Source organism: Nyctereutes procyonoides, unplaced genomic scaffold (assembly GCF_905146905.1).
Source record: "Nyctereutes procyonoides isolate TBG_1078 unplaced genomic scaffold, NYPRO_anot_genome, whole genome shotgun sequence".
Taxonomy (NCBI): Eukaryota; Metazoa; Chordata; class Mammalia; order Carnivora; family Canidae; genus Nyctereutes; species Nyctereutes procyonoides.
This window is the reverse complement of record NW_026575033.1, coordinates 15,211,692-15,231,464: the sequence shown is the minus strand read 5'-3', so window position 1 is coordinate 15,231,464 and position 19,773 is coordinate 15,211,692. Positions and strand designations below refer to the sequence as shown.

Sequence of the window (19,773 nt, the reverse complement as noted above, 5' to 3'; positions counted from 1 at the left end):
TAGTGTCATGATATGAAGCATCTGTCTTTTTTCTAATCTTAAATGATTATGAGTGTGTATATGTGTGCTACATCAATATTAATCAATATTAATTTACATATATAATTATATGGGTTGTTAAATATTTTACTTAGAATTTTTGTATTTATACCTATACATGTAATGGCCCTATTTCTTTATCCTTTTTTCTCCCTTTAACAACTTTTGGAATCAAGATCACATTAGCCTCATGGATGGCTTGCCATGTTTTCTCCCACCACTTCCTAAGAAATGACTTTATTATCTCTTGAAAATTTGAGAATATGGCCTTAGATAACTTGGAGATGGAAGATTTTACACCATTTAAATTTCTTTAAGGCTTTTAAGTCTCTATTTCTTTTGTCTCAATTTCAACATTTTATATATTTTTCTCAGGATTTATTTCATCTCAGTTTAAAAAATTTGTTTATAACAAACTTTAATTCAATTGAAAAAATCTCTAAGTCAATAGTTATTTATTCTATCCTATTCTGTATGACAGCAGAGTGGATCAATTAATAATTAATTGTTTAAATAATTTTGCCTCAGGATTTTTTGGGAGGGGTCATAAAATTAAATGACAAAGAAACAGTAAGGGAGCAGATTCAACAGATAATGAATGTCTCATGGATTGTCTGTCTTGCTAGTCACTGTGCAGAGAGAAAAGAAAATCCACTTAGAACATATAAAAGCCAGTCCTGGTTTTGAATCAAATGTATACCTGATAATTGAATTTTAGATATCCCATCATGGAAGCATAATGACCTATGTAAAGCTAAAGCCTGACACTGAGACTGAACTGTACTCTAAATAGTATCAATCTGTTACTAAATACATGCTACCTGCTTATTTGTTCTTTACAGAACTATGTTTTCTTATGCAATCCCATTTTGGACTCTGAAACAAGATTTTTTTTTTTGAAACAAGATTTTATTGCAAATACTTACAATGGAAAAATATCAGGAAATACTTGATTCCTAAGCTATTAGGGTTATAATGGTCTTAATAGCTCTCTTTATCCTCTACTTCCATATCTAAAAGTAGAAGCAATTGCGTTAAGCCTAGGTAAACCAATTCCCAATCCATAATTCTACCCTGGGGATCTGGGAGGAAGGAAATAAAGAGTGAGATTTAAACCAGAGAGGATATCTCTTAGATGGATAATAGTTACCTAATTCTAATTTCCATATTGTCCCATGGGCATTAGATGCTAGAGAATTCTTTCTCCAGCAGGTTTAGGACAAAGCATCGCTGAACTTATGAAAAAGGAAACCAGGCTAGTGGAATTAACTCTGAGGAAAAAATATTTATTTCTCCTGAAATCTTTTTATTTAAGAATACTGAATTTCCATCTCCTCTTCTTGACTAGAGTAAGAATATTTCCAAGCCTTTTCTCCTATTGCCTCAAAAATCTGCTTCTGATATTGAAAAAATTCTCTGAAGAGAGTTGCATACAGTCAAGTAGACCATCAGAAATCATAGCGTTCCTTCTTCTGTAGGGAGCTTAAATTATTCTATTCCTTGATTGCTTACTGGATGTATAATAAAGGAATATAACTCCGTTCCCACTGGCCTCACTCTGGTCTTAGCTCTTATTGCTTTCCACATGGGCAACTGCAATAGACCTCAACCTCTTTCTCTAATCCAACCCATCTTGCACGCATCCTGCTCCGGGGGGACAGACTTCTGAAACCATCATGCTCCTATTGTCATCATCTAGTTGACATCTTTGAGGGTTCTTCTCAGCAAAACACATTAGGGTAAACTTTACCTGACTCCTAAGGCCTTTTACAAACCTTGACCCCACCCTACCCCACTAGTTCCTCGGACTTCAGGATATACATCCTTGGCTCCAAGTAGCGCAGACAATTCACAGCCCAGGCACAGAGCAGCCAGTACAACCTTTGAGCCTCTGTTGCTCCTTTCTCCTTATTTGAAAGTATTTCATCCTCCTGCTTCTTTTTCAGGTCTTAGCCATCCTTCTTACTCAAGTTCAATGTTTGCTTCCTGAGTTCTCCAGTCACACTCTATGAATTCTTCTATGAATTTCTATGGCACTTGAAATCAGTACCCTCCTATTTAATGGAGCAAGATAATGTATACACATTTACTTGTGAAAATCGATTTGTATATAAACTGGGAAGTGCTATACAAACAAATGGGGTTATTACCAATTAGCACTTGTTTCAAACCTGCAATACTGTATCCTCAATTAGAATGTAAACGTTTCTAAGATAGGGAACATATCTAGTGCTTCTCTTCCATTTTTCTTTTTTTTAAAGATTTTATTTATTTATTCATGAGAGACAGAGAGAGACAGAGAGAGAGAGAGAGAGAGAGAGAGAGAGAGAGAGAGGGAGGAGGCAGAGACACAGGCAGAGGGAGAAGCAGGCTCCATGCAGGGAGCCTGATGTGGGGCTGGACCCTGGGTCTCCAGGATCACACCCTGGGCTGAAGGTGGTGCTAAACCGCTGAGCCACGCGGGCTGCCCTCTTCCATTTTTCATAGCTCCTAACCTAGTATTAGATACTAAATATTTAATAAATATTATTGGTTAATTAATTAAGCAATGGGAAAGATGTGTTGGTAACAAGAAATGTCAGGAATGGGAAAGAAGCTCATGTACTCAGTGAATATTGACGGACCATCTGCTATGCACTGACACTATTCTAGATTTTAGGATTAGAGCAGTAAATAAAAGAAACCAAAATCCCTGCTTTTCAGCATTGTAGTGGGGGGAGATCGATACAGCCCCAGATAGTAAGATACAGAAGGTGGTAAGTGCTAAAGAAAAGAGAAAGGTAGAAAAGAAAGTTAAGGAGTATGGATGGATGGGAAGTGGACTGCCATTTTGGAGTAGGTGGTCAGAGAAGGCTTCTTTGAGTTTGTGACAATTAAGGACCACAATAAGGAAGTGAAATATAAACACATCTAGGAGAAGAGGATTTCAAACAGCCTCATTCACTCATTCATTCATCCCTCATTCATTCAATACAGAACATCTGTTATGTGCCAGAGAGTTACTCTAGGCCCCAGAGATAATATGACAAACAGGACAAAAGCTCTCATCTCCAGGAGTATGTCCCCTTGGTTTTCGTTTTTGTTTTTTTTTTTAGTATGTCCCCTTGAAATGCAAATAAACAATGTGAAAATACTCTCATCTCTCTCAAGCTCCAAAGTACTGACCATCCACCCTATGCTAGAAACTAGCCTTGGAGGATATTCAGATGAATAAGGATTCCGTGTCCTCACAAAGATCACAGTCCAGTAGAAGAGAAACATGTCAACTTGGGCTTTTCCTCCTCCAACTCTAAGCTGACCATAGGCACTAAAGGTCCTTATTACATTTCTAGCAGAAGTTACTAAATATAATGATGCATCTCTGCTGCTCTATCCATCACCACTCTACAAATGCTTCCCCTACCATTTACTTGCCTCTATAAGACAGAGAAATCGGAGGGAAAATGATTACAGCTAGGAAGCAGCAGAGAAAGACTGTTTATTGGTTGGAACTTTATTATTTTTTCTCTCTTTAAAAAAACATTACTTAAGTTCAACTTTGTTAACATAATAATGTATTATTAGTTTCAGGGGTAGAATTTAGTGATTCATCAATTGCATATAACATCCAGTGCTCATCATATCAGGTGCCCTCCTTCATGCCCATCACCCAGTTACCTCATTCCCCCTCCCACCTCCCTTCCAGCAACCTCCAGTGTGTTCCCTAGAGTTAAGAATCTCTTACGTATTGCCTTTCTGTTTTTATCTTCTTTTATTTTTCCTCCCCTTCCCCTATGTTCATCTGTTTTGTTTCTTAAATTCCACGTGAATGAAATCAATGAAATATCATATGATATTTGTCTTTCTGTCTTAATGTGCTTAGCATGATACCCTCTAGTTCCATCCACATCTTTGTAAATGGCAGAATTTCATTCTTTTTGATGGATGAGTATTATTCATTGATTAGCTTCTTACTACCTTCACTGCTACCACCCTGGTCCAAGCCCCCGTCACCTCTCACAAATAACAGATTCATGCCTGACTACACTGTGCCTCAACAGTTCATTCCCAGCACTGCAGCCAGAATGATCTCTTCAAAATGGAAGATCATGGCTTGCTTCTGCTCAAAGCACTGTGACAACTCTCTATTTCACTCAGAGCCAAGATGCAAAGTGTTTACCATGGCCTTTCAGGCCGTATGTGACCTGGCCTCATTGCTGCTCAGTCTTCTACTAGGTGCCCCCAACGCTCTTTGCCCTAGCTCCATGGCTTCCTTGGGAAGTAGATCCCTGCCATGGGGCATTTGCTCCAGATGGTCCTTCTGCTGCAGAAAGTCTTTCCACAAGACAGCCACTTGGTTCACTCTCTCATCTCCTTCCAGTCTAAAGCAAATATTACTTTCACGATGAGGGGATCCTGACTTTCTACCCTATATTCCCGATCCCCTTATCTTTTACTACTTTCTTCCGTAGTATTGATTATTTTATAACATGTTACATATTTTACTTATTTATTTTCTATTTTACGGTCTGTTTCCCTTTGATCAAAAGTAAGCTGTATGAGGGCAGGGATCTTTGTCTGTTTCACTCCAAACAGATAAAACAGCACCCAGGACATTCAGTAACTACCTGTTGAACGCATGGATCAGAGCATCTATCGGCATTTGCTGTGACTGATGTTTACTTGTCAATGTTCCTAACTGGAGTGTGACCTCCTGAGGGCCATTCACTGTGGTGCTCATGCTTGTGTTTTCAGAGCCCAGAGCAGTCGGAACTTTGTAACAGGCCCTCAATGAATAGGAGGAAAGAAGGAATTTCTCTACGTTAGCTTTCTTCCAAGTGGGATCCATATCTAATTCTTTGTGTTTTCCATAATGCTTTACTCAGAGCTGGCTCAAAGATTTATGGAATAAACAAACCCCCAGTTTCAGAGATAAGGAGGACCTTGAAACTCTATGAGATTAGTTGTCCAAGGTGTCACAGCTAACAGGTGGCAGAACAGGCGGTTAAACACAAAATACTTTTCTCAGTATTCTGAGTCTGCTATAAATTACTTCCACGAGTCTCATTTCCTGAAACTTCTTTTAGAGCAGGGTGCTTTGTAGTATAAAAGCATACCTCAAGTGCAAATTGTTATCTATCAGAAAGAGCCTTTTTCTTTCAAATATGAAAATCTTGCAAAGGATGTAATGCAGTAAAAGCAAACCACAATCAGTTCTGCTTTCTCTGCCTCGGGCACTGCGCTCTGCTCCACAGACGGAGAATGTTCTACATTTGGTCCAGGAGTACCTATGCTGGGCTGAGCGCCGGATGAGATTATCAGTGCACATCCGTGAAAGGCCTTTTTCTAAAACAAAGTTTAAAAAAGGGCAGATTATGATTGATGAACCCAGCATTAGGGTAATGTTATCAGAGATACTTTCTATTTCTGTCCTTTGTGGAGAGGTCAGATTCTAATCATGTTAGAAGTGAACACAGTGCTTTATTAATGTTTCATGAGTGAGTCGGTTATAATCAGCCTAGCTGGGTGTGGGTAAATTAAACCAATTCTTGATGTATGAACTCAATGCACTTAAAATTTATTTAAATGTCTATCCAACGTGTCCATATCGCTTTTCCAGGTTTTCTAATGAGACCAAATTTTGAGTTTCACAGTTCTTCAGTAAAACACAATCCTTGTCACTGTATTTACAAAGTATAAACAATGGTACTTAATTATATATATTATTTCCAACAACTAGAAAACCAATTAACTAAAAAAAATTCATGTTTAAAAATCAAAGTACTCTCATTTTTTAAAAATCAGAGAAGGAAATTAGGTTGTAGACATACACAAGTTCCTACAAATGTATCAAAATACCTTTTCAGTTGCTGCCATGGGATAATAAAACTGATTTATAACCAATGGTATCATCCCTTTTTGTAAATTACTTTTGTCTTCTTTGCCTTGAATTTCTTAATGACAGCTTGAAAGAAGAAGGAGGGAATGCTCAAGGATACAGAATACTAATCCATACAAAGAGATGAACATTTTTGACCACTGTGAATGTTATTTCTTTGAGACATATGATATTTTCATTTTATACTTTAGGCTCATTACAAAGAACCCCTTCAAATAACGGAAGATAATCCCAGCACAAATTATAAATATTCTAGAGCACATTTTCTCTAAACCTATTTCCTAAGAACTAAATCCTGTGTGAGCTACTCAGCTGGTACAAAGTTAGAAACTTTTAATGTTACGAAACAATATAAAAGAATGAAGGCTGTACTCATGAAATTTGTGGAAAATTTAAACCTTTCTATATTTTCTGTTACTACTCAGGCTTTGTGTATTAGAGGCATATTCATTAAATAACTATTCTTTCAGTAGAAAAAAAAAGGGAAAGAGAGATGTACATGATTGATTACATTTCCTAGTGTTAACACAGATGCCTGACATTATTTCTGCATGACAACAGGGTGATCGTTTCCCATCAGGATGACGGGAAAACTGACCAGAAGTTGGAGCAAAGGAAAGTATGATCAGGGTACTGAGAAGGACCACTGTGAGCTAAGGAAAGCAGTACAGGAGACACACAGCTACTTTTCATAAGATGTCCTTTGAGTGCTCTGCTGCCTAGCACTGTTCTCAGTGGCAGCACTCACCCACTGCCCCATTAGCTCTAATGCTCATGCAGCCTAGAATTGCAGCTCCAGATGTAGAACCTTGTTGATACCATGACAACTTTCCCTTCCTGTTCTGTAGGGTTCCTTCAAGGAAAAGACAGAAAAAGAAGACAGGAAGAATAAACACTTTGCAAGCCACCTATTCTGTGCCAGCAGGCACTTCCTACATATGGCCGATTTCACCTGGCATTGCATCCTGGTGCTGCAGAGAACCAAGACTGGGGCAGTTGGATTTTACCCAAATATACAGATTTTTGTGTAGAGCCTCTCACTCCGTGGAGTAGGGTTTTGTTAAAGTCCTACCTCTTTAATGCCTAGAAGACAAGAGTGCCTTGCTTCTTTCATTTCTTCACAAAAACAAGTTGGAACTTGTTACTATAATAAAATGAAATATATAATATATAAAAACAATATGTTATATGCCAATTACACCTCAATTAAAAAAAGAGCTACAAATAAGTACTATGCATTTCTGAAAATGTTTTATGATATCTTCAGAAATGCACACATATTTATTCCTTATGTTTCTGTCAGTTATAAAACTTAATTCTTTTGAATATGTGAGAGCAAATCTTTGAGGGACAGTTAATTTAACATATTATATGCAATCTTTATGGTTCTTAGTACGCTATAGGTACTTGGCTTAATGACACACTTGACTCGATATATATGTATTTACATTGATAGTAAACAGTGAGATTTACTTTAAAGAAGAACTGCATTTTGTCTTAAAGTTTGTTCAGCAGCACTTAAGCTGACAGAAAGACAAGATATAAGAGGTATGTAAACAGAAGTCAGGTAATTAATTATGTTATCTGATAGTAAATGATTTCTTGTATTTTATTTATATGCAATAGAAGTACTCTGAATAATTATAATTTCCCGCTGAAAATTTGTATTTATGAATTTTATTTCTTTCTTAAAGTAACAGGGAAAATCTATTTTATTCTATTTTAGAGTTTAACTTGTCTTTAGAGTGTCAGAATCATTTCTCAGGCTGTATCGTTCAATGAACAGTCTGCTAAATTCTCTTAAGATCTAAATGATATGAAACCATTTGGTGAGAATCAAGTATTTCTAAGGAAAATAGATTTTTAAAAATCTTATGTGGTGATCATATGAACAACTCAGATAACTTAAAACTCAATTATAAGTCTCAGTCAAAATTAGGTGTTTGGGGGTCATTCACGAATAGATATTAATAGTTTACAGATAACTGTTCCTAAGTTCCTTGTGGTATTTTGAAAACAGCATTAGTCTAATTGGCTTTGGTTCTCAAGTCAATCTATAAAGCCACATTAATTTAATTTTATTTTTTAAAAGATTTTATTGATTTATTTATTCATGAGAGACACACAGAGAGAAGCAGAGACATAGGCTGAGGGAGAAGCAGGCTCCCTGAGGGGAGCCTGATGCAGCACTTGATCCCAGGACCCTGGGATTACGACCTGAGCCAAAGGTAGACATCCAACCACTGAGCCATTCAGGTGTCCCTATAAAGCCACCTTTAATTCAAATTGCAGGTAAAGTTTTAGAGCCTATCAATGTGTCTAGGGGATATTACATTGAGTCCAATTTGCAATGCCAGGCATGGCATTAGAAAAAGCACTGGGTTAAGACCTTGGGTGAGCCACTTGGATTTTTGGGCTTCAGTCTCCTTACTCAAATAAAGGTCTGTCCTAGCTCTAAAATCCTGTGTGCAACTCTGAAGTGTACCTTTCCACCATCTGCAGAGTTAAAGGATAGCCTTCTTCTCACAACTGCTATGCAGTGGGACCTAGGACTTCTTACTTCTATGCAGAGGTCTTACCAGCTTGGAAGAGAGTCTTCAGGGTAAGGGCTGGGGGAGAAAGAGGTAGAAATGGGATCCCAGAAAGTCAGGTCTGCATGGCCTTTGGGGTTGGAACATTCTTCTGAGTCAATTCCCACTTGTTCCTTTCTTTTCCTCCACTGACTGCAAGGTACTGGCTTTCTGTTAGAAGACATGATTCCCTTCCCTCTCCTCTCCCTTCTCCACGTTCCTTAAATCACTATTATATCCTGGACATTGGATAAGAACACTGCCACTTTGGTAAGTAGGTGATATCTGGGAAGGTGATTTACCTCCCTGGGTTTCAGGATAATTCCTAAAAGACTTTTGAGGATTCAAAGAATACTGTGCCTAAAGCTCTAGCATAGTAACTGACAAAGAATAAACACTCAAAAATGCCATAGGTTATATGGACTATCACTGACATTATTGTATCTTGGTTGACCCTCATATTGGGATGCCTGAGGACCATGATTGGGGTGGGGGGTGAGTTGACCAACATTAGGGTATATATATCCTGATCAGTAGCAGATGCAAACAGTAAGTCTTGGAATGAGGACAGTAGAGAAAAAAAATGTAAGCAGCTACCTCAGAGAACTAAGGAGGATGTACTAGGAAAGCCATATAGCTGTAAGGACGGTTACGTATAAACTGGCTATGGTCTATAGTAACATTCCACTTACTAAAGGTAGAATTTTGTCACTTCATGTTTCAGTATTTCACTTCTAAACTGGAAGGTATCAGACAGTGACCAATGAGACCTGAAGCAGAAGATACAGTCACTCTACCAAAGGTACAAAGTTTACATTTTCCTCAGGGCCCCAATTAGCACTTGACTGACTCATATTTATCATTTGATACATTTGGTTCACTGGTTTTATAGACTAGAGGGGATTTTAAACAACAAATTCTAATTACTATGGCTATAAAAGGAAGTGTGCTGATGGTGGACAATTTCAAGAAGGAAACAGAAAAAGAATATAGAATGTATCCTTCATAGAATAATAATGGATACCCATGATAATAAAGAGAAGCTTCCTCTTTTGTATAAGAGGATAGGGAACCAAGTAGTGATAAAGTTTAGAAAAATAAGAAATCTCCAAAAAAGTTTTCATTTAGATAAAAATCTAGAAACTTCCTTTATCTGGAATGCTTATTTAGTTGTATTATATTACTATCCATCCTATTAGATGAATGAAGCCTTGTGATTTTTCTGCAAATTTAGTCAAGTGTGTATGATCTTGGTTATTCAGTTTATATAATACTAATTATCTGATGGTTTCTTAACCATAATAATTATCTTTTCTTATATTCAATAAATTCTGTGTATGATGCTATCTTGGGGATTTGCTTTTAGGAGCACAACTGCCTTTTCTTTTTATTGAAAAAGGCATATCATTAATGAAATTACTAATTCTAGGGGCACATGAACTTCTTTCATTAATGAGGAACACAAAGGTTGTATCTATAACAAATCACTACTTAATGTTTTTTTAAAATATATGTAAAAATGTTCTAGCATAAAAAGCATATGAAGAGACACTCAACATCATTAGTCACTAGAAAAATGGAAACTAAACTATAATGAGATTTTAGTTCATATCCACCAGAATGGTTATAATAAAAAAACAACAACCAGGCAATGACAAGTGTTGGTGAAAATATAAAGGAACTGAAAGAGTCATCCTTAGTAGGAATATAAGAAGGTATAATCACTTTGCAAAATAGGTAGTTTCTTAAAAAGTTAAACATAAATTTACCATTACTCAACAATTCTACTGTAGGTATATGCCCCAAAGCAATGAAAACATATGTCCACATAGAGACTTGTATGTGAGTATTCGTAGCAGCATTATTTATAAGCCAAGGAGTGGAAACCCAACTGATAAAATGGATCAAAAAAACATGGCATATCCATACATGGAATAGTATTAGGAAGAAGAGCAAAGTGCTGATACATGCTACAACAAGGATTAATCCCCAAAAGTATGCTAAGTGAAAGAATACACATACTAAAGAACACACATCATTCAGTTCTATTTATATAAAACGCCCAGAAAAGGAAAACCTGTGGAGATAGAAAGTAGATTAGTGGTTGCCTGAGGATGGAGGTGGGCGTAGGGACTGAGGTAGGTGTAGGTTGACTGAGGATGCAAATGGGCATGTGATCTTTCTGGGATGATGGAAATTTTGGAAAATTAGATTGTGGTGGCTGTCACACAACTCTATAAATTTACTAAAAATCATTAAGTTGTACACTGAAAGCAAATGAATTTTATGATAATGATTTAAAATATGAGAAATGTGAGGACCAGAGATGCTCCACAATTTACCCAGGGCAATGAAGCTAGTAAATGGCAGAACCCAGGTTCAAGGAAATTACTAAACTCTAAGTCATACTCTTTCCAATATAGTATTTATTATTAGCACCCACATGAAAACTTCTGTTTAATCATTTGGGTACAACAGCATGAATAAGAGAAAAATCTAGTCCAACAATTTTGGTTCCTTTTTTGCCTGAGTGTAGGATTCATTCATTTTATTTATTTATTTTTAATTAGTTTCAGAGATAGAATTCAGTTTAACTAGTTTGGACATAACTAGACAACATGTTAAAATCATTGTGATTATTATCCCTCTGTGATTCATTCATTCACTCAGCAGATATTTACTGACCAATCATTTTGTCAGGCACAGTTCTGGGCGCTACGAACGTACAGCGTGATGATGTGACTGAGAGCTACTGATATGTGGCAGGTTTCTAGGGTTGAATTTGTAGATTTGGTATCCTTACATTGATAGTATAGCCAGCACTCAAATATGTAAGGGTCGTATGGAAATGGATGACCAAATCTAAAAATAAGTAGAGATTTTAGAAGTGTAATTGCATTACTTAAGTATAAACCCTTCACATTAAAAAATATAAATTGAAGAAATCTGTTATTCAGATTATAAGGAGATAGTATGATAAAACTCCACTTATTTGGAAGTACCAATTTATAGATTAAAAGGTGAGAGAAATAATACCTACAAGTCATGGAATATATGACACTCCTTCAAAAGGGGGAGACCAGTTTGCAGATTACATATACAGTTCTTTTAAGCACAGGCCGACCACATCAGCAACAGCTTTAAAATAAAATATATTAAAAGTAAAGTATTTCTGAGAGACAGAAAATATAGTTCCAAAATTGAAGGGAACATGAGACTGACAGTGAAATCCAAACACACACACACACACACACACACACACACACACAATCAGGGAGTAGAGGGAGCAACCACATATTATATGATCCTGTTTATGTGAAATGTCCAGAATAAATATATAGAGACACAAAAGGTTAGTTGCCTAGGGCTGGCTAGGGAAAATTGTGGAAGATGCTGAAGGTACTGGGTTTCTTTATGGGGTGATAAAAATATTCATAATTGATTGTGGTAATGGTTGTACAACTCTGTGGATAAATTAAAATCCATTTTTTTTTTACTTTACATGAGTGAACTGTATGGTATGTGAAATCTATCTATGTGACATATGTCAATTATGTAAGTCTTACCAAAAAAATGGACTAAGGTGAGCTCCATTGCAAATGTGGACTTTGGATTCTGATTCAAATACATACAGTGTAAAAACAAAATAAAATACATTTATAAGACAGCTGGAAAAAATTGGGAGTTAGTGAAATAGTTAAAACTGTATTTTTAGCCACTGGATTTCTTGATATAATTCCTCAATTTACTAAGAATAATAGTATCCTAGGAAGTTGTTTGGCAAAGTGGTTCATTGCCATATACCATAACCATATTGAATAAAAACCTTACTCATAAAATCTTAAATATGAATAAAAATATATCAAAATCTATAAAATTTCCACATGCAAACATTCTATTTACACATTTTTTATCTGAACACTCAGATATGTCATACAGATTTAAAAAGTAATGACATTTTTTAATGTAAGAATGTTTACTAGATGGGTGTTTTCTTAAAGACAAATATATTATATATACATAAATATTTTTTTGAGAAACAGAGAGCGCGCTCTTGTGTGCATGCAAGAGCACGTAAGTGGGGATGGTGAAGGGTAGGGGAGAGGGAGAGAGAGAACCTTAAGCAGGCTCCATGTTCAGCACAGAAGCCCAACAAAGGACTCAATCTCAGAACCCTGAGATCATGACCTGAGCCAAAATCAAGAGTCAGCTCCTAAACTGACTGAGCCACCCAGGTCCCCACAAGTATATTTTAAGGTATGTCTCATGGCTTAGGAGTTCCTGCATGCAAATATGTTCTAAATATAAATTATTTTGTTTTGAATATTTTATGAGTGAAAAAAGAGTAGAGATTTAGCCAGTAGACAAAAATAAGAAATGGACATTTATTTCAAGCATTTTAGAATATCTCAACAGATGCTCATCTGATTGTCTTCTCCTAAGGGAGCAAATATAACTGAATTACCATTCCTTTATTAGTCTTCATGAAAGAAAAATCCACTTCACAATAAAGAAAGATGTCAAAAGACAATAGTAGAATGCTTGGCTTATTTTTTCTTAAATTTTTAACTTGTATTTATGGATGTTAAATGGCTATTTGTTAATAGTTGGAAACAAAAGAAAACAACAGAATATTTTTACTTCCTGAAGACTACTCAAGCAAAAACAGAATCTCTTACCATCCTGTTGATCCGTACAAAGTCTTCAGGTTTTTTTGCCCAAGGGGGAAGACCAACATCATTTACTACAACTTCATCTTCTCTGACTCCGAGATTGTATCCATTACTATTGACAAACATCTCTGGTAGGTAATAGAACTCTGGAATTAGTTCCTGTCAGGAATAAAAACATGGTGTATTAAACCACTTTAAAAATGGGCTGAATAAAACTATTGTAACTTGTTAACTATAAACTGAATTAAACAATTTCTTTACTTAAATTCTTTATTATCTAATTCTATTCTCCAATTTATTTTCTTTACATAAGAGAAAGAAAAAGAGAGAAGGAAAGAGAAGACAAATACCTTTCTTGAACATTTTATTTGATAATTTATAAGACTTTCAATCTTATATTGCCATAATTGGTTTAGAGAAATGGGTTAGAGGATCAACAGTAGTTCACAATATCATTATTAAACAAATATGTAGAGCTGTATCTACAAGTCTCTCGTGCTCAACAACCTTTTCTGAATATTAAGGAACTATCCAACTTAAAAAAAAAGTTGTTGCCAGTAGTGGTTAAAAATCATGTAATAGCTTCTACTCTTCCTTTTGATCACATTAGCAATTATGCTACATGATTTTTATAAAAGATTAATAGTTTTATTTCATAATTTGGCAAAATTAATTACTTCTGTACTATCACTAAGCACGATGAAAAGATTATATAAAACGTGACAGTAAGTTTTAAATAGGTAACACATGGTACCTGAATGGAATGGTTCTTAATAAATTGGATGCAAAGACAACCTGTGTTACATGTATATAAAGATGGCATAAACAACTTGATTCAAGGCAAACTTGTGTTTGATGCACAATGTCTAACATGAGGCTTATGCTTCTGTAGAATAAATCTGATATACAAAAGAACTGCTTTTATGATCCTTTTTTTATGCAAGGGAGAAAATGAAGACAAAAACCATTATAATTTTTATGTATACCATCTATACAATGATTTAAAAAATTATCTTTTCAAATATCAAGATGAGGGTTAAATTAACTTTGTATTGTGAAAGTGAAAGGACATTTATTTGTGTAACATGATCAACACTGATAATGTAGTGCCTGAAATTCAACTCCTGCTGTGGTCTTCTCTAGGGATCCACAGAAAAATTAAAAAACAAAGCGAAACAAAAAACACCAAACACTAATGCCTTCAGATAAATCAAATTACTAACTTTCAAAGAAAAGCATACACAAAACCTGGGTTCTCCTGCTAAAACCAACATTTGTCTGTTATAGCATAAGTGGGTGTTTATCTTAGTAATGCTCTGTGAGAATTTGATTATTATCCATTCTGATGATGATAAATGTGAACCATAAGAAAAGTAAAACATAATAAAATTTGAGTATGGGGCACTGCGACAGGTACAAAGAAAGAAAAAAAATGAACAAGACATGGTTTTATTTCAAGTAATTTATAATCTTGTCTACAGGGTAAATGCACAAACAGATGGTTATAATACACAATAATAATAGCTTGAAGGAAGTATAAACCAAGGACGAGGGAGCACAGGGGAGAAGGCAGAGAACTCAAGGCAAGTGTGGAAAGAGTTCACTGGAAACCAGACATTTGAATTCACTACAGCTAAGATAAAGGCAGGGGGAAGCGGCAGGAGGATCATCAGAAAGTATTATCAAGAAGTGATAAGGACGAACAGTGGAGTATAGATATACTGGAGGATACAGGTCAGGATGAGGGAGATGGGAGGTGGGCTGCTGAGAGTTATATGGAGCCCGGTGATGAAGGAAGCTTTACGCCAAGCTAAGCTATTTGGATTTTGTATTATTGGGCATATTTGTTTTACAACAAGAAATTAGGTGTTAAAATAAAGGATGGGCTGGAGAGAAGAGAGACGGGGTGTCTATGTATATGCAGCGAGAAGGGGAACTGGAAGCAGCAAGGGGAACAGGAGGAAGGCAGGTGTGAGCTGTGGTAAGGGGACATGTTGTGGGACTTTAGCAGGGAGGGTAGCCTGTGACAGAGGAGAGGATGGGTGTGCAAAGAAGAGAGGGAATTAAGTGGCTCACACTGTGTGATGCATCCACTAACAACAAACTATGTACAAGGCATCGAGGCCACAAGAGATTGTAGGAAAGGAAAATTATGGTGAGATTAATAGAAACTTGTGTAAATTTTCAGTGACCTGTATGCAAAAGGGAAAATTCAGAAGGGGCTGAAATAAAAACCAGTAGATGAACAAACATCCTTATTTGCAAATCGTGATACAGTTTAGTTGGTGGGCAAGACAGGAGCTGAAGACTGCTTCAGAAGTATTCTATCAGCAGTAACCATAATGAGCTGATTTCTGGACTGAATGAGCACGGTGGTGTATATTATATTGCTTTGAAGGAACAATTTGGTAAAGGTGTATGATCGCTGATCAGAAGGTAGAAGTGAAGCATCATTGCTATTCTCATTGATTTGTACACATCAGAAGTCCATAATTGTTATGATCTGACATTTCTGTCCCTCAAAAATTCAAATGTTGAAACTCTATCCTCTGTGATGGTATTAGGAGGAGGAGTCTCTGGAAGGTAATTAGAATTAGATTAGGTCAAGAGGGTGGAGCCATCATGAGTGGGATTAGTGTCCTTATAGGAGCCCTGAGGAGCCATGTGAGACTCAGCAAGACAATGGCCCCCTGTGCCAGGACATAGACACTCACCAGACACTGAACCTGACTATTGCGGCACCTCAGTTTTGGATTTCCAGCCTCTACAACTGTGGGAAATAAATTTTTGTTGTTTATAAGTTCCCTAATTTATGGTAAAATACAGCTGCCTAAGCTGACCGAGACAATAATTATTAACTTATTATTTCAATGTATTAAGATAAAACTTATAGTTTTCTTTTGATATTACTGTGCAGTTTGGGAACACACAAGACAATTAGTAAAAGGTGTAGAGAAAGGTAAAGAATATGGTTATTTGCACATTACCCATCCTTTATGTGGCAGAGCACAACAACAGCACTGCAAATGGTCCAGAAGCGGGGGGAAAGAATGTAAGCTCATGCAGTCGCTCCTTGTGGACGGTGATTTATATGTCATAGACTCACATAAGTCAGGGATTTCCCTTACTGCCTTTCAAAGGTTATTTGTGTTCATGTCTCATCTCTAGAACTGGACTATCTAAGCTTCCTGGAGGACAGATATACCCACATGGATACAGCAACAAAGATTTATTTTTTTGTTTAAACAGCTCAGAGTCTTAATTTATCTTCAACTGCTTTGGTGCTCTATAATGTTTTCAATATATAAAAAATATATTATTTTCCATTTTTTCCTTTGGTATAGAGGCACATAAACTATGTGGTTATTATTAACCTACTTACCACTATAATAGTATTTTTCTGAATGTCATTAAATTAGATTCACAAAGACAACAAAGCCCTAGGGTTTTGTATTAATAACGTTTTGGACAAAGGCAGATTTTCAAGCCTTACTTTGTGAGGTTCATCTTATTTTGTTGAATCCCTCATAGCTCTTGGTGTTATACTTTGTATGCAGCAGGCACTCATTAAATACTAAGCTATTGAAGATACTAGGCAAAGTTATTTTAATATCACTAGAAATCTTCTGGGGCAATAAGCAGATGGTTGGAAGAATGCCTCAAGACTGGATAGAGCCAATGAAGAGAGTTTCATCTCTGAGATTCAACTGTGACGTCCAAGAAGAGGACAGTAACTGTATCTGTGTCAGCTGAAATGTTATTTCTGCTCGTTCAATCTTACAACAGAAGATAGAATTTACTTGTATCTTATACTATGTGTTAGCACTGTCCTAAGTGCTTTATATCTTTTTTTCTTAATCTTCAGAAAAATTTCATGAGGAGGGTATTCCCATTCTACCCACTTTCTAGACATGAATACTGAGGCAAAGAGAAGGTAAGTAATTTGTTAATGACTATGCTAGAAATAGGTGGTAATGCCCTAAATCAAAATCAGTCACTTTAAATCCAAGGTCTCGGGATCCCTGGGTGGCGCAGCGGTTTAGCACCTGCCTTTGGCCCAGGGCGCGATCCTGGAGACCCCGGATCGAATCCCACGTCGGGCTCCCGGTGCATGGAGCCTGCTTCTGTCTCTGCCTCTCTCTCTCTCTCTGTGACTATCATAAAATAAATAAAAATTTAAAAAAAATAAAAAAAATAAATCCAAGGTCTCTACTGTTATATATTCTCTATTTTGCCTTCTGAAGTAGCAACCCAGTCATTCTATATGATTTTATCCTATTTTGATTTTCCGCATAGCAATTATAATTTTCTTCTTTTATATATTAGGCTCCTGTGTCCTACTACACTGGAAATCTCATGACAGTAGGAGTCATTGTCTATTTTGCTCACTGGTTCACACCACTCACTTGCTAGGAATGGTGCCTAGCACATAAAAGATGCTCAATGCAAACGTGTGAGATACAAAAAAATCAATTATTGCTGTGTGTTTACCATCTCCTGAATTTCAGGCATGAAACAGTGATAAAAACAATATTGCAGGCCATCATTTTCAAGTTGTGTCAGTTTAAGCAGAGGTCTTTAGGGCAAGCAGTGAGTTGAAGGTAAGAGGGAGACAGAGCAGATAGGCAGTTTGGGGATTATCCCTTCTACCAGGAAGTGCTACTTTATGTGCATCAGAATCACAGATCCTAGTTTAAATCTGGACATCTTGCCAGCTTGGACAAGTTTCTTAACCTTTTGAAAAAAAATCAATTTCTTCATATGCAAAATTGTGATGATGATAGCAATGAATTCACTGGGTAGATGTTGAGGATTAAATGGTGATAATGTGTAAAACAATGCATTTAGCAGCTGTCTGCAAAATACCTTTTAGAAGCTATTCAATCAACTTTTTTTGATGCAGATCAAAAATATTGCTGCTGAGTTACCCACTACCGAAGCATACCCTGTAAACCAGTAACAAAACTGTCACTTCGGATGTTTCTGTTTGAAGGAATACCTGTGTAGATAGTTCAGATGATTAAACGTTTTTTTTTTTTTTTAATTTGATTCTTCTTTCTGCTATCTTGGCTGACTTTTTTTTTTAAAGATTTTATTTATTTATTCATGAGAGACAGAGAGAGAGAGAGAGAGAGAAAGGCAGACACAGGCAGAGGGAGAGAGAGAGAGAGAGAGAGAGAGGCAGAGACACAGGCAGAGGGAGAAGCAGGCTCCATGCAGGGAGCCCGACATGGGACTCAATCCTGGGTCTCCACAGGATCATGCCCTGGCTGAAGGCGGCTTTAAACCACTGAGCTACCTGGGTTGCCCATGCTGGGATGATCGGGGAAAGAGACAGACATGTCAGGACAGTCCCTAGCTATCCTGACTAGCTCCGAGGCTACACAAAACACCTGAGTAAAGAAAGCCATGCTGGGTTCTCTCGCTCAGCCACACCCCTCCAGCTGTCACCACACAGCTCAGCCTTGAGTGGTCTTTGCTGGCTTTAACTCCAAGTGTGTAACTGTCAACAAATAAATAGTTGCTGTGTGTGTGTGTGGGGGGGTTTGTTTTGTTTTGTTTTGTTTTTGTTTTTTTTTTGGAGTGGGCAGGGGGAGAGGTGAGGTGAGGGAGATAGAGAATCTTTTATTTTTTTAAGAGAGGGAGAGATTCCAAGGTGGTACAAATCAAATGTGGCCAGAGGGTAAAGGGCATGACTATAAGCCCCTTTATAAGTGCTCAGAAACATTTAAGGTTTGTAGACCCATTCAGCTACACAAAGGGATTTTAAGAAACTTAAGGGCATTATAAACAGCATCTTAACTTACAGCCATGAGGATCCTATCTCAAAAGGATTTTTGGGTGCAAGTTTTTTTTTTTTTCTCACAATGAACTATAATCTGATACATAGAAAGCCCATTTTATTTTAAAGCAGTTAAAAGATGCCTCTGCCCCAACTTTCTACGATCAGGAAGCATTTAGAGAAAATCACCCAAGTGCAAACATGGGTGATTTCTTATGGAAAAGAAAGCTGATTCAGAGAACAAAGTCAAGGTCCCAGAGGACCTGTACCCAGAGTCCAGGAAACTGGCAACATGTGCCTGGCTGCAACTGCCATGAACTAGCCACTGCTCTGTATGTTCCACATCCCCTCCTTTGGAATAGAATCTGTTGAGGTTTACCTGTTTCTGGCTTACCACCATATGGTGAGTGTACATGGGACAGATAACTTGTCTCTCTAGTTTCCAGGTATTCAAATTAGAAATTTCTGCATTGTTTCTGTATCTGGACCTGATACAGACCATGAGATATTAGATTTTGATCCTGATGCTATAATGTGGCTAGCAAGTTGAGTATATTTTGCATCTAGGAGGAATGTGAATTGTGATCAGAGAGAGGACTTTAGCAGACTATTTCCAAAGAGCGCCATAAAAAATCCCTCTAACCTCCATGTCCTTTTGCAATGTGACTTTGCTGTTCATCTCAACAGGAAGTAGAGTTCATTTCTCCCCTTCCTTAATTTGGGCTGGCCCCGTGACTTGTTTTGACTTGTTTTTTTTTTTTTTTTTTTTTGATGTTTCAGTGGCAATTTATTCCAAATACATAGATGCCTCCTCTCCTTTTATCTAACAGT

The 19,773-nt window shown here is 36.8% G+C and overlaps 1 protein-coding gene across 2 annotated transcripts in view; it reads right to left on the bottom strand.

Annotated features, from left to right (window-relative positions):
- Nucleotides 1-19,773, bottom strand: part of NBEA (neurobeachin) — a 672,481-nt gene that overhangs the window by 55,970 nt on the left and 596,738 nt on the right. For both annotated transcript variants that reach the window (XM_055317362.1, XM_055317363.1), the window contains exon 47: nt 13,167-13,319. In XM_055317362.1, the coding sequence (XP_055173337.1) occupies nt 13,167-13,319 (153 nt within the window). The remainder of the gene's footprint in view (nt 1-13,166; nt 13,320-19,773) is intronic.